This window comes from Culex quinquefasciatus, chromosome 2 (assembly GCF_015732765.1).
Source record: "Culex quinquefasciatus strain JHB chromosome 2, VPISU_Cqui_1.0_pri_paternal, whole genome shotgun sequence".
Lineage (NCBI taxonomy): Eukaryota > Metazoa > Arthropoda > Insecta > Diptera > Culicidae > Culex > Culex quinquefasciatus.
Window position 1 is genome coordinate 195867740 of NC_051862.1, and position 13353 is coordinate 195881092.

At 35.3% G+C, this 13353-nt stretch overlaps 1 protein-coding gene across 6 annotated transcripts in view; it reads left to right on the top strand.

The window, feature by feature from the left end:
* Positions 1-13353, top strand: part of LOC6039100 (protein daughterless) — a 79827-nt gene that overhangs the window by 27804 nt on the left and 38670 nt on the right. For all 6 annotated transcript variants that reach the window (XM_038258040.1, XM_038258041.1, XM_038258045.1 and 3 more), the window contains exon 2: positions 6740-6786. In XM_038258040.1, coding sequence (XP_038113968.1) covers positions 6740-6786 — 47 coding nt within the window. The remainder of the gene's footprint in view (positions 1-6739; positions 6787-13353) is intronic.

The window sequence follows — 13353 nt, forward strand, 5'->3', positions numbered from 1 at the left end:
TTCGGTTTCGGGGATCGAACACACACGCACCCAACCGTCCCTGCGTCGACGGAAGGAACAAGTTGTGGTGGTGGAAATAGCCGTCAAAACAACCACCAGGTTTTGGTGAGGTTACGGGGAAATGCTGGTAGATTGCTGTAACGTATTTTTGTTGCTGTATAAAATGAAGAAAGACTCTCAAATTCCACGGTTTAACATCTGACAACTAGTGCTTACCTAATTGATACATTTTGCAACTTTTTCAGCTAGCAAGGAAAATCCATGCAATCGCGCGCACATGAACTCACAAAGTTACAGGTGAAACCACGTAAAGAAGAAGGACGCAGCAGCCGTAGTCTCTGGGAGCAAGTTGGCAGCTGAAATTGAAGCGGAGATAAAAACAAAGAGAGGATCCGATCGAATTCAGGTTTCGTCGATTTGCGGAGTTTTGCGTAACTTGAACGTGAGGTTGAACATGAGCAGTTCTCTACGGAATCGGTCTTTTTTCTTTAATTTAAATTTTTGTATTTTTTAATCCGGCTGAAACTTTTTTGGTGCCTTCGGTATGCCCAAAGAAGCCATTTTGCATCATTAGTTTGTCCATATAATTTTCCATACAAATTTGGCAGCTGTCCATACAAAAATGATATGTAAAAATTCAAAAATCTGTATCTTTTGAAGGAATTTTTTGATCGATTTGGTGTCTTCGGCAAAGTTGTAGGTATGGATATGGACTACACTGAAAAAAAATGACACACGGTAAAAAAAAATTTGGTGATTTTTAATTTAACTTTTTGTCACTAAAACTTGATTTGCAAAAAAACACTATTTTAAATTTTTTTTATTTTTTGATATGTTTTAGAGGACATAAAATGCCAACTTTTCAGAAATTTCCAGAATGGGCAAAAAATCTTTGACCGAGTTATGATTTTTGAATCAATACAGATTTTTCAAAAATCGAAATATTGGTCGCAAAAATTTTCAACTTCATTTTCGATGTAAAATCGAATTTGCAATCAAAAAGTACTTTAGTGAATTTTTGTTAAAGTGCACCGTTTTCAAGTTATAACCAATTTTAGGTAACTTTTTTGAAAATAGTCGCAGTTTTTCATTTTTTTAAATTAGTGCCCATGTTTGCCTATCTTTGAAAAAAATATTTTTGAAAAGCTGAGAAAATTCTCTATATTTTGCTTTATTGAACTTTGTCGATACGACCCATAGTTGCTGAGATATTGCCATGCAAAGGTTAAAAAACAGGAAAATTTATGTTTTCTAAGTCTCACCCAAACAACCCACCATTTTCTAATGTCGATATCTCAGCAACTATAGGTCCGATTTACAATGTTAAAACATGAAACATTCGTGAAATTTTCCGATCTTTTCGAAAAAAATATTTAAAAAAAATTAAAATCAAGACTAACATTTCAAACGGGCCAAACATTCAATATTACGCCCATTTGAAATGTTAGTCTTGATTTTAAATTTTTGAAAATATTTTTTTCGAAAAGATCGGAAAATTTCACGAATGTTTCATGTTTTAACATTGTAAATCGGACCTATAGTTGCTGAGATATCGACATTATAAAATGGTGGGTTATTTGGGTGAGACTTAGAAAACATAAATTTTCCTGTTTTTTAACCTTTGCATGGCAATATCTCAGCAACTATGGGTCGTATCGACAAAGTTCAATAAAGCAAAATATAGAGAATTTTCTCAGCTTTTCAAAACTATTTTTTTCAAAGATGGGCAAACATGGGCACTAATTTAAAAAAATGAAAAACTGCGACTATTTTCAAAAAAGTTACCTAAAAATGGTTATAACTTGAAAACGGTGAACTTTATCAAAAATTCACTAAAGTACTTTTTGATTGCAAATTCGATTTTACATCGAAAAATGAAGTTGAAAAATTTTTGCGACCAATATTTCGATTTTTGAAAAATCTGTATTGATTCAAAAATCATAACTCGGTCAAAGATTTTGCCCATTCTGGAAATTTCTGAAAAGTTGGCATTTTATGTCCTCTAAAACATATCAAAAAATAAAAAAAATTAAAAATAGTGTTTTTTTGCAAATCAAGTTTTAGTGACAAAAAGTTAAATTAAAAATCACCAAAATTTTTTTTACCGTGTATCATTTTTTTTCAGTGTAGTCCATATCCATACCTACAACTTTGCCGAAGACACCAAATCGATCAAAAAATTCCTTCAAAAGATACAGATTTTTGAATTTTTACATATCATTTTTGTATGGACAGCTGCCAAATTTGTATGGAAAATTATATGGACAAACTAATGATGCAAAATGGCTTCTTTGGGCATACCGAAGGCACCAAAAAAGTTTCAGCCGGATTAAAAAATACAGAAAAAATCGAATGACCGAAATCTCAGAGAATTGCTCACATGTGTTCGGGATCGTCTCGTACCATCTCCAGAGAGGGCAGTGATCTCTGCGCACAGGATGCGGACTGCAATCTTATTACGGCGAAATCATTCATGTTTGCAATTCTAGAAAATTTGCGCCAAAAGGTTCGAATTTTTGATTGCCGTGAACTCCACCGCAGCACGTGTGTGTGCACGTGACCAGCAACAATCAACCCCACGCCAAAATAGTCGCCAGAGTGCACCTGCAACAAGTTTCCCAAATGATAAGCTGCACTACCAACCGACCAGCCCAGGTTCATGTTTTTGGGTTCTGTTTGGGCGTGTTTAGAATAGCGATTAGCCGACGCTGGTGGAGAGTTTTGACGGACCACCGACCGATGCGTGGAAAAACATACCATAGGGGAGGGAAATTCTATACCTACCACCTCCCGAAACTGGAGCGGGTTTAAGCTCACCCCCTCTTTTCCGTGTGATGTTGTGCTGGTTTTAGGGTGGTTTTTGAAGAAAGCAACAGGATGGTTTCTATTTCGATTTGGTTGGACTAAATTCCAGTATAGAATGGCGTTCCCAGAGTAAGATACACTTCAAAATTACAATTTCTTTTAATTCTAAAAAAATCAGTATATTTTTTATTTTTTTTTTGTTTTCTGGACACCACCTTAAGTCAGGGGATTTCAAAATCACCCAAGAAGCACAAATTAAAAAAAATGTTTATAAGAGCTTATAAAAAGATACTTCGGATAAAAATTTGAATTCTAATACAATTTTACTGAAAGTTGTTTACCGGAAAGTTTTATTATGATTCAAAATAGTTGAAAAAATATTGAAAATATGTGATTATAATTGTAGTATTTTTTTATTGGTGCCATTAGAAATATTTTTAAAGTTTATGCCTGCCGAAAACTTCGAAAACAAAAAAAAAATCAGAGCTTAATTGTTTTTAAAGATTTTGAAAGCACAATTTGAAATGCAATTTTCTGCATTGATAATCACATTTAGCATGTTTGAGCTCGTTAAAAAAATTTAATGTAGAGTTTTGCAAGAAAAAAATCGCCGATATGTTTGAAAATTTACTTGACTGATGTTAAAACACTTTTTCATATATATTTTTAAACTTAGGATTTGGTCAGAGTCGAGGGACATAAACTTCAAACAAATTGAATGAAAATATAAAGTTTAAAAAATAATTTATAGAATTTTGAGTTCATACAAAAAGCTTTCTGAAAAGTTTTACATAGTTAGCAAAGTTAAATAACTTACAGGAAATAAATTTCAATAACATTTCTGATGATTTTTTATTTTATTTTAGAAAACGACTTTCGGTGAAATGACCTGCAAGCTCGCTAAACTAGGAAAACATAATGTTTCGTTAGTTTTACGATTTTTCCATTTGTTTTATTTTTTATTGGAAAGTGTGATTAATTATTTTTGTTAGTAAGACCAATGAAATTTGCATTTAAAGTTTTTGCCTACCCATATTTCCTAACAATTCAGGGGGCAAGAAAAAGCCCTAATAACCTACTTAAATGTATTTAAATAATTCATAGTATTAATATTTACATGAAAAACATGTTATATGGATTGGAAACATTTAGAATAGATCAATAAAAAAAACTCAACAGAGCCCAGTAAGTTTCACTTCAACAATAATGTTTTTTTCACGAAAATACCTAGTATTTAGTAGGATAAAATTAGCTGGTAATAGTAGTTTATGCAACAAGTTGCAAAAAGAGAATTTTTTCAGCACGAGTCGTACATTTATCCAACGAGGTTCACCGAGTTGGATAAATACGAAGAGTGCTGAAAAAATCAAGTTTTGCAACGAGTTACATACAACATTTTTTGCAATTCCAAAAAACACACACTGAGTGAAATTTTATGTCAAATTTTCATGTATTTTGTCAATAAAACGTTTAAATCAAAAAAATGTTGAAAAGTGTTACTTTTCGAAACAAGTGCTGAAAAGTTCAACTTTTCAGCACCCATTTGAGTGCTGAAAAGTAGAACTTTTCAGCATTTATTTTGAAAAGTGTTGCTATTCGATTCTGTTATTTTTGGTACAGAAAAGTAGGCTATTTCGTCGTTCTAGAATGACAGGAAAAGTAAGTAGTTTCACGATGGAATTGCAAAAATGAAGATTACGCATTATTTCCAATTTAATGTTGTTCTTTGTTGTCATAGTCAATTATGACAGTGCCCTATTTTTTTTTGTCGAATTTTCCGAATATGATTAAAGTAAAAAAATAGAGTTTATTCAAAATTGTTTTAGCAGCACAGAACTAAAAATGTTTCAAAATTTATAAAGAAATGAAAAAAATTTTACACTTTTTTTAAATTGAATGATGTAATTATTTCCAGTGCTGTCAAAATTCACTGAAATTTCAGCAGTAATTCGATGGCTATTCACTGTAAAATCGACCGATTTCTTGGTATCTGAATACCAAAATACTCGAATATCTGCATCTGTGAAAGAGATTTTCTGATCTAAGTGGTGTCTTAAGCAATGTTATTGGGCAATTCAGAAAAGCTACCGTACAAACACATTTTTCCATTTAATTTTATTTTTTGATGTTTTAGAAGGCAAATCAATTTTTTTGAGCCAAGGATAAGCGGGGATAACATTTTATTCACGACAAAAAATAGCTTATTCAGACATTTTCTAAAATATGTTTAAAAGCACTTTTTTGGTATATGATCAGATTTTATTTAATTTTCATTTTTTATGTTGGTTCCAGGTGGAAAAAAAATATAATTTTTTGAAATTGAATGCATCAAGGGGGTGTGGCTGCCAATCCCCCTGTCAGACCGAAGAGCAAAAGAAAAACAAACTCAAGACACTGATATTGGTGAACACAAATTAGGCCAGGCAATTTTGCAACAAAAATATTTTTCAACAAAAAATATGTTTTGGAGCTTAGAAAAATAGTCTATCGGCTATAAAATGATTCAATTAATCAGCTTCTTATCGAAAACAGATAAAATAATAAGATTTGTAGCACAAACAAAAATATTTAAAATTTCAACCAAATTTTCGGTATCCACCTAGAGCATCTTGCAATAAAGTATGCGGATTGTTAATCTTCTTCTTACATCATCCCCTTGGTATCCATGCCCGTTACAGAAAAAATAACCAAAAAGCGGAGAAAATTCTCTTTAATGTTCCTTTTTAAACTTTGAATTTAGGACAAAAATTTGCTGAGTAGAGCAGTACAAAGAACAAAATGAAATCTGTGTAAAATTTTCAATTCGAATAAATATTTTAAAAAATAACTCAAAACCAAGCATAACAATAGAAGCACAATTTTATTCTAAATAGCTTTTCGTTTAGTGTTTGTCCCGTACAAAATTGACCTTTTATAATAGTTTTTGCCAGCTTTCAAGCCCACCTCGCCCGGTTCTGTTGTTCCAAACTCTCGTGCGTGTGAGTGGGTGGCTACCGCAGGATATCAATATTTATTTTCCATCAGTCCCGCGGCAGGGATCGGACAGCCAGCTTAATTTAGACCACAAACATCCTACAACCTCCACGCCAGGCCACGTTTGTTTAGGTTTTTGTGGGAGGGGGAGAGATGTTGTCCTCGTTCTGTTTTAGGATAGGACGTTCGCCGTTCGAGTGCATTCAACTGGTGGTTTCAGTTCAATTGAGTGAGTTCTTATTTTTTTTGCTGTTGCCTTTTCACCGTTTCTCGCGCCAGGATTCGAACTCGGAAGCATTCGCTTGACGAGGAAAAACTTTGTTGCAAGCAGCAACAGCATTTTTTCTCGTTTATGTCTGAAAGAAGAAAAAAAAAACGCTGGTTGGTTGTTATTTCGGGGCCTGCGTTTTCGCGCCGGGCCAGAATCCAGTTGTACAGGTGGTACTATGCAATTATTAACATATTTATGGTTTCACATTGGCGACCGGAGTCGAACCGGACCAACCGATGTCGGTGATGATGGTGGTGTTGTTGTTGTTGATTGGGACCGGTCCTTCGAAAATCTCGTGTCCTCTCGTGTCCCCTGGTGCCTCAACCACGTGGAAGGTCTCTACCCCCGTAAGTGGTGGCGTCGCCGTCGTCGAAATTGGGAAAGTTTTTGTCGGTGTGCGTTGGGTTGAGTCGTTTTTTTGTACCTCTGTTGATGTTTTTTTCTGTCTTCATTTATGATGGTATGTATTAACTGCGAGCAGATGGCTTTTTTGGAGGCTTCTCCCCCTATGCGGACGCATACATCGTCGAATTGATTTTTTAAATCGCCTTGATGACGATCTCCCCGAACGCAATCGTGTGTATGTGTGTGAATGTGTGCGTCAATATGCAAAAGGTGTTTCTCGTGATATTTTCGAAATGATTTTAATTTCTTTCTCCTTGTCCTTTTTTTCACTCTGTTCATTTCCAGAAAAAGCAGGCTATCAGTCTCCATATGGCGGCATGGACAATGGCGTGGTAAGTCTCGAACTCCCCTGTAACCTTTACCTCCCCAAAAAGAGACCCCTTTGATTAAGGGGACCCCCTCTCAACTATCGAAACCCCAGACCGTACAATCAACTTTGTAGGTTAAGTATAGGCTTGGAGACAATAGTTGTCCCTGTGCGCGCGCTTAACCATTCTCGATCATGTCCTGGGCAAGCCTAATTGTTGAAGCTGGAGACACGGGGTCCAGCTGGGAATGTCGTTTGGACGACTCCCGTTGGACAGAATCCAGAACCGGTGGCCGTTGGGTGGCGCTAATGAGGGGAATTATGGTCATGTCTCATTTTCGGGGTCGCGCAGTCAACCTGGATATTGGAGAATTGGTGGATGCGTTTTATAATGTATTTTAAGGATTTTTTTTGCGAGGGGGACGACTTACTCTTCTTGGGGGTTGGGGTAATGATTAAAGTATAGCGAGCAGGGGGCTCGGGCTTGGGCTCGCGCAAAACGGCAGATGTTCAGCACGGTTGAGAGGCCGTTATTAACTGGGATGGGGCAAAAGGGGTTGCGATGTAGGTCGCCGAAGGATTGTAAATGATATGGAAATGTGCGGTTTGTCAGTTTATTTTCAAGATGGAACCGAGAATTTTGTTGAATATTCTGCAACTGCATGGTTATACCAAATTTCTGAAAAGTTTATCATGATGGGCGATGTTGATTAAAAAGGCACCTGAATTTCTCAGCGTTGGCTTAAAAACTGTCCGGATTTGTACCATTCCTTACAGTTTGGGTCTCATCAATGAGGTGTGTAATAATAGTTTATGCAACAAGTTTTAAAAAGAAGACTTTTTTAGCACGAGTCGAACATTTATACAACGAGGTTCACCGAGTTGGGTAAATACGACGAGTGTTGAAAAAATCAAATTTGTTTTTGAGTTCCATACAACATTTTTTGCAATTCCGAAAAATACCCTTTGAGTGGAACTATAAGTCAAATGTTCATGTGTTTTGTCAATTAATCGTTTAAATCAAAAAAAAATATTGAAGAGTATTACTTTTCGAAACAAGTGCTGAATAGTTCAACTTTTCAGTATCCATTTCAATTTATTTTGAAAAGCGTTACCATTTGATTTTGTTATTTTTGGTACAAAAAAGTAGGCTTTTTTCATCGTTCAGGAATGACAGGAAAAGGAAGTAATTTCACGACGGATTTGCTAAAAAGCTTTTTTTTGCAATTCTTTTCAGAACTTTTCAGCATTTATTTTGAAAAGCGTTACCATTTGATTTTGTTATTTTTAGTACAGAAAAGTAGGCTTTTTCATCGTTCAGGAATGTCAGGAAAAGGAAGTAATTTCACGACGGATTTGCTAAAAAGCTTTTTTTTTTGCAATTCCGTCATTAAACTTTTTCCATTCCCTGTCATTCTTGAACCACGAAACAGCCTACTTTTCCGTACCAAAAATCACAGAATCGAATAGTAACCCTTTTCAAAACAAATGCTGAAAAGTTCTTCTTTTCAGCACTGAAATGGATACTGAAAAGTTGAACTTTTCGTCACTTGTTATGAAAAGTAATGCTAGTTTTTTGATTTAAATGATTATTTGACGTAATGCATTGGTCCTATAATTCTGATCGAAGGGCGTTTTTCGGAATTGAAAAAAAAATTGTATGGAACTCGTTGCAAAACATGTTTTTTTCATCACTCGTCGTACTTATCCAACTCGGTGAACCTCGCTGGACAAATGTACGACTCGTGCTGAAAAAAAAAACATCTTTTTGCAATCTGTTGCATAAACTATCTAGCGTGTATTTTAATGTGAATGTATTTTGTTGTTGTTGTTGATTTTATTAGGGGATCTTCAAATCTATGGGTCATTCTTTCCCAAACGTGAATGTATAACAGTTTCAAAAAGGAAGTATCTAAAATGTACAATTATGAAATATCAAATTTTACATAAATCTTAGTTTTGAGGATTGTTTCCCTTCGGTCCCTGACTTTTTGAACAATAGGGAACGATCAAATTAGGCTCACAGTACGAGCATTGCCAGTTCAAAATTTTCAGAGGCATTGTCAAACCCATCAAAATTCACACTTCCAATTGGAGGCAATTTACGTGTCAAAGCCGGTTCTTGGCACAATCATCTTTAGCAACCAAAAATGTACCAGAAAAAAAGCAAAACACACATAATTCGTACAAATTACAGAACTGGGCGCACCCAAATTGGCCTGCCCAGCGAGAGAGAGAGAGAGTAGAGTTCGTCCCGAAAAAAATAATTCCGAAAAAAACCCAGCACACAGAACTAATTGGGTCCTAAAATGAAGCTTAGATTGCTGATATTATTGTTCACAGCGATAAAGCTTATTTTTCTGAGTACAATGACCCTTTGTACGACCATAAAGAGCTTAAAATGGATTTTTAAATCAATTTTGAAAAATTAACCTCGCTGTCCTTCTTGACAGAAAAGCTCCTACTTGACAGCTCGTTCCAAGGGGACCATAGTTGATCCATCGAAAAAATGTTGTCTCGTCAAAAAAAAAATTGCATTAAAATGAAAAAAAGTGATCAGAAATGGTTTTTAATCGTATTTTTTACCGTTGTACATAAAAATTGGCATAGGGCTTTAGTACCCAATTATCCTGCCGAACGGACCTCTAGCCTTGAACGTGGCGCGGCCAACGAGGACAACGAGCCCAAAGAAAACTTCAGGACACACACACGAGAGGGGAAGGCAAAAACTACTTTGCCAAAGGGCACAACTCAGAACGACGACAAAAAAAAGCAACTGAGAGGAACCATGCGAGGGCACGAGCGCAAATCTTAGGGGAAATTTGCTAATTTTAGCGGGTTTGTTAGAAGGCAGGTTAGACCTCGTGCCCGCGGATAAGCTGCGATCTTAGAGGCTGGCAAAAAAGGATCAGAACTTGAACAGTCGGTGGGGAGTTGAGCAGACATGCCCACGAGCGCGGCGACGGCGGCGGATAGAGAACTCATCCACTGTTGTTCAACTTCAGAAAGAGGATGGTAGAGAGTGGATGAAAGAAGATTCTGCCGGCTGGCTCTGACTGATGAATAATAATGAATTAAATCCTTTTCGGGCCAGAACGTGGAAGGCAGAGTCGAGGGACGTAAATTAAAATAAGCAACGTAATTTCGATGAGCTACTTCAATTTCCTCTCGTTAATTCGTCGAGGTTTCCCCAACTTGATGCGTATGCTTTACCTTTCACATGAACGAAGAGGTTCGTCGTCATTGTTCAGCTCGACGGAAAAGAAGAGTGTTACATGACGAACATTTAAATCTAGATATTCCTGAAAAGTAGGACGATACTTCCGGATTCGGCGAGCAAAAGGGAAAAAAAGAGTTGCGTTGCGTGCATTCACGTGGAACCTGTTTGGAGTTTTTTTTTGGTTCCTTTCGGGGTTCAATTCCGGAGGTGCAACGAATTTGTAGTTCACTTCATGTCGTTTTTTTATTCGGTGATCCCTTTTTCTTGGCTAGACAATGACGATCCCTGGGAACCCAGAAGTATAAGGGTTTCTGGAATAACAAAAACGCTAATGTACTTTTAAAGAGACAATTCGGGGTGCTCAAGGTTGTGTAACACTATGGGAGCACTTTTTATGTGTGGGGAATTAAGTTTAAAGAGATGTGACAGTTAACGGAAAATACGTAATTGGGGTTTAAATTACGGTGACGAGCTGCTGAACAAAACAGTTTCTTGTTTTTTTAGTTTCGTTTGCGAGATAACTGAAAAAAGTGTATTATTTGAAGTATTTGACCTTTAACTCTATTGTCATGCAGTATTTAATCTTTAAACTGATTTCATGCGGATTTCAAAAGTTATTGGAGACAAAAACTGTAAGCGCCATCAAACGTCATTAAAGCATAAGTGCTGAATAGTGGTTCGCAAAACGGCCTCAATTTTGAACTGTCAAAGTGGAACCAATTTACTGTTCGCCAAAAGTAGAAAGTATTATTATCGATCATTAAAAAAATGTTTTTTTCTTCAAGAATGAAAAAATGGTGGCTTTTAAGGACCTGGAGTCGAAGTCAAGAAATCTTCAAAAAGTTGAAGGCGAGATCGTATTTTTTATAATCATGAATTGAAGTGGTAAATTGAGTCGATGCGGATGTATCCATCCAGAAGCTGTCTTAATCTTAATTTGATTCCGTTTGAAAACCTACTGGTTTAGTGAAAGTCTTCTCTGTTTATTGGATCAGCTTCGCTAGAGTTAGCGATATTTTTTCGCTGGACCAGGAAGAGCTGTAGGAATCCAAAATCAATCAGGGAATTTATCTGCGACATCGCAGAATGATACTCTCGCCGCAGTTTTTCGTCATCCGTAAAAAAAACCTCTACTATCCGATCCAAACTTGAAAACACATACAAACAACTGATTCTAAAACAGCTCATTTTACCAGTAAGAAAAATGTCATGCTTGTGCTTAAACAGCTTCCTACTTTGTAGATGTAAACAAAGTGGGATCATTCAAAAATCGCGTTACGCATTCGCTCTATTCATCACCCAGATTAAAGCTATTGCATTGCATAGCTTGGGTCTGATCTATGCCTTTTATTAAATAAAAATTAAACGTTCAGCGATTGTTTTTTGCTTTAGATTTCAAAACATAAATTGAAAATATTTAAAAAACTAAAAATCATACATCATACACATGGAAAGTATTGTTTGTATTTTTGGAATTGATTTTCAACACTTTCTTAAACTTTTCGAAAAAGCTCTACCTTAATGATTGGTAATTCGTCACTAACGTGCTATCTTGTCGTACGAGAATTTTGGGCCAAATTGAGTTAAGAACGCCATTATGTGCAGCTCACAATGCCCCACCTTTTGACCTTCACAGATCCCCAAAATTCGATTTCAATCCTGAGATATTCAACGAAATTCGAAAAAACTCCGTGCATTTTTGTCACTTTATATATGATAGAAGTTTCAATCTTGTTGTGCTATCTTGACACACTCTGAACGTTGATGTAAGTGCGACAACTAGCCAATGGGATTTCAGGTCAGAACGCGTTTGACACACGTACAAGCCCGACTACCGTAATCATTTGTAATTTAAACTCGGGACATCGGCAACCAAATTCAACCTAACTTCGGGACAATGCGTAGAATTGTCAACCAAACAAAACGTGTTTGTTATTGTTTACATTGCGTGCTCTTGTTATTGTTTATTCAGGGTCAAACATTAAAACGCGTTTTTTTCGGAACTTCAAAAAGCGATTTGCGACAAGACTGTGTTGAATCGGTTATTTAAAAATTTATGAAAATGATCAATTTAGAATTAACCTTTCTTTGAATTTTGTTTTTTTTTTTTGTAATATATATAAAGTGACAAAAATGTAATCATATATAAAGTGACAAAAATGCACGGAGTTACAACATTTTAACATTGAGTTACAACATTTTAACACTTGAAAAAGCTTGAGGAAATTTTATTTTTATTTTAGCTTTTTGAATTGTTTTTAAAGATCAAGAAAGGCAACTTTTGAACTATGCAAGGGAAAGGGCAAAAATGGCAGTGTTGCCATTTTTTCAAATAATACTTCTTGGCAAACTTAGAATAAAAGGAGTAAAAAAACATTGCATTTTGGATGCATGGATTTGAAAACAACAAGTGTACATTGAAGGAATTTCGATAAAGTCCACCTTTTTGAGGTGAATTAACCTAAGGTTTGACAATTGCGAAAATTTTATATTTTTTTCAAAAGTTCTTATCGTTTCCCAAGATGGAAAATATTAATTTTTTTTAAAAAATTTCAGATTTTTTTTAAATTTTTCTAAAAAACTTTGAAGATTTGACCTTTGGTTGCTGAGTTACAGGTACAAGTAGAAAAAGAAATATGAAATGAGAGGTTTATTGATTATCACACAAATTGTGGTCTTTTTTCAAATGCCTATGCCTCAGCAACCATCGATTTGTTTTTAAATGTAAAAAATAAACATGTCAAATTTTGATGTTTTCAAGAAAAATATTGTAAGAATTTTGAATTCAAGACATAGGTTTGAATAGGGCTTTAGATGTTTTCAAATGTTAGTCCTATGTTTACAATTTTGATGAGTTTTTTTTTATGGTAATTATCTGATTTTTTTTCTTTTTCTGCTTTCTGACTTTGTGAATCAGGTTGATATCTAGGTGCTGGGAGATGGATCGGAATTTTTAAAATTAAGTGCTCTTTAGGTTGGAATAATCGCAAAAAAATCTTTTTCGCTTGCGAATTTTCTTCACCCGAACTTCTCGAATAAAATCAATCAGTTGAAGATTTTTTGTGATTTTTCTTTTAAGCACCACTTGAAATTATTGATATCGTTTTGTTTACACACATTGCGTATCTACAAATAGTGAAAGGTCATTTTCCGGCGCGTGACGTCAAAACTGTAGGTAATGTGAAATTGATGCTTCACTGAAAAATCAAGATAATGAAAAATAAAAAATAATAAAAAAAAATAAAACAAAAAAAATTATAAATATTGAAATAACAAGCCACTTTGGATGGGGGAGGGGGGGGGGAGACAAAAACTTTATATAAAAATTGTACCAGCCTTAAAGAACGTTTAGATTGTAAATCAGATGTTGCA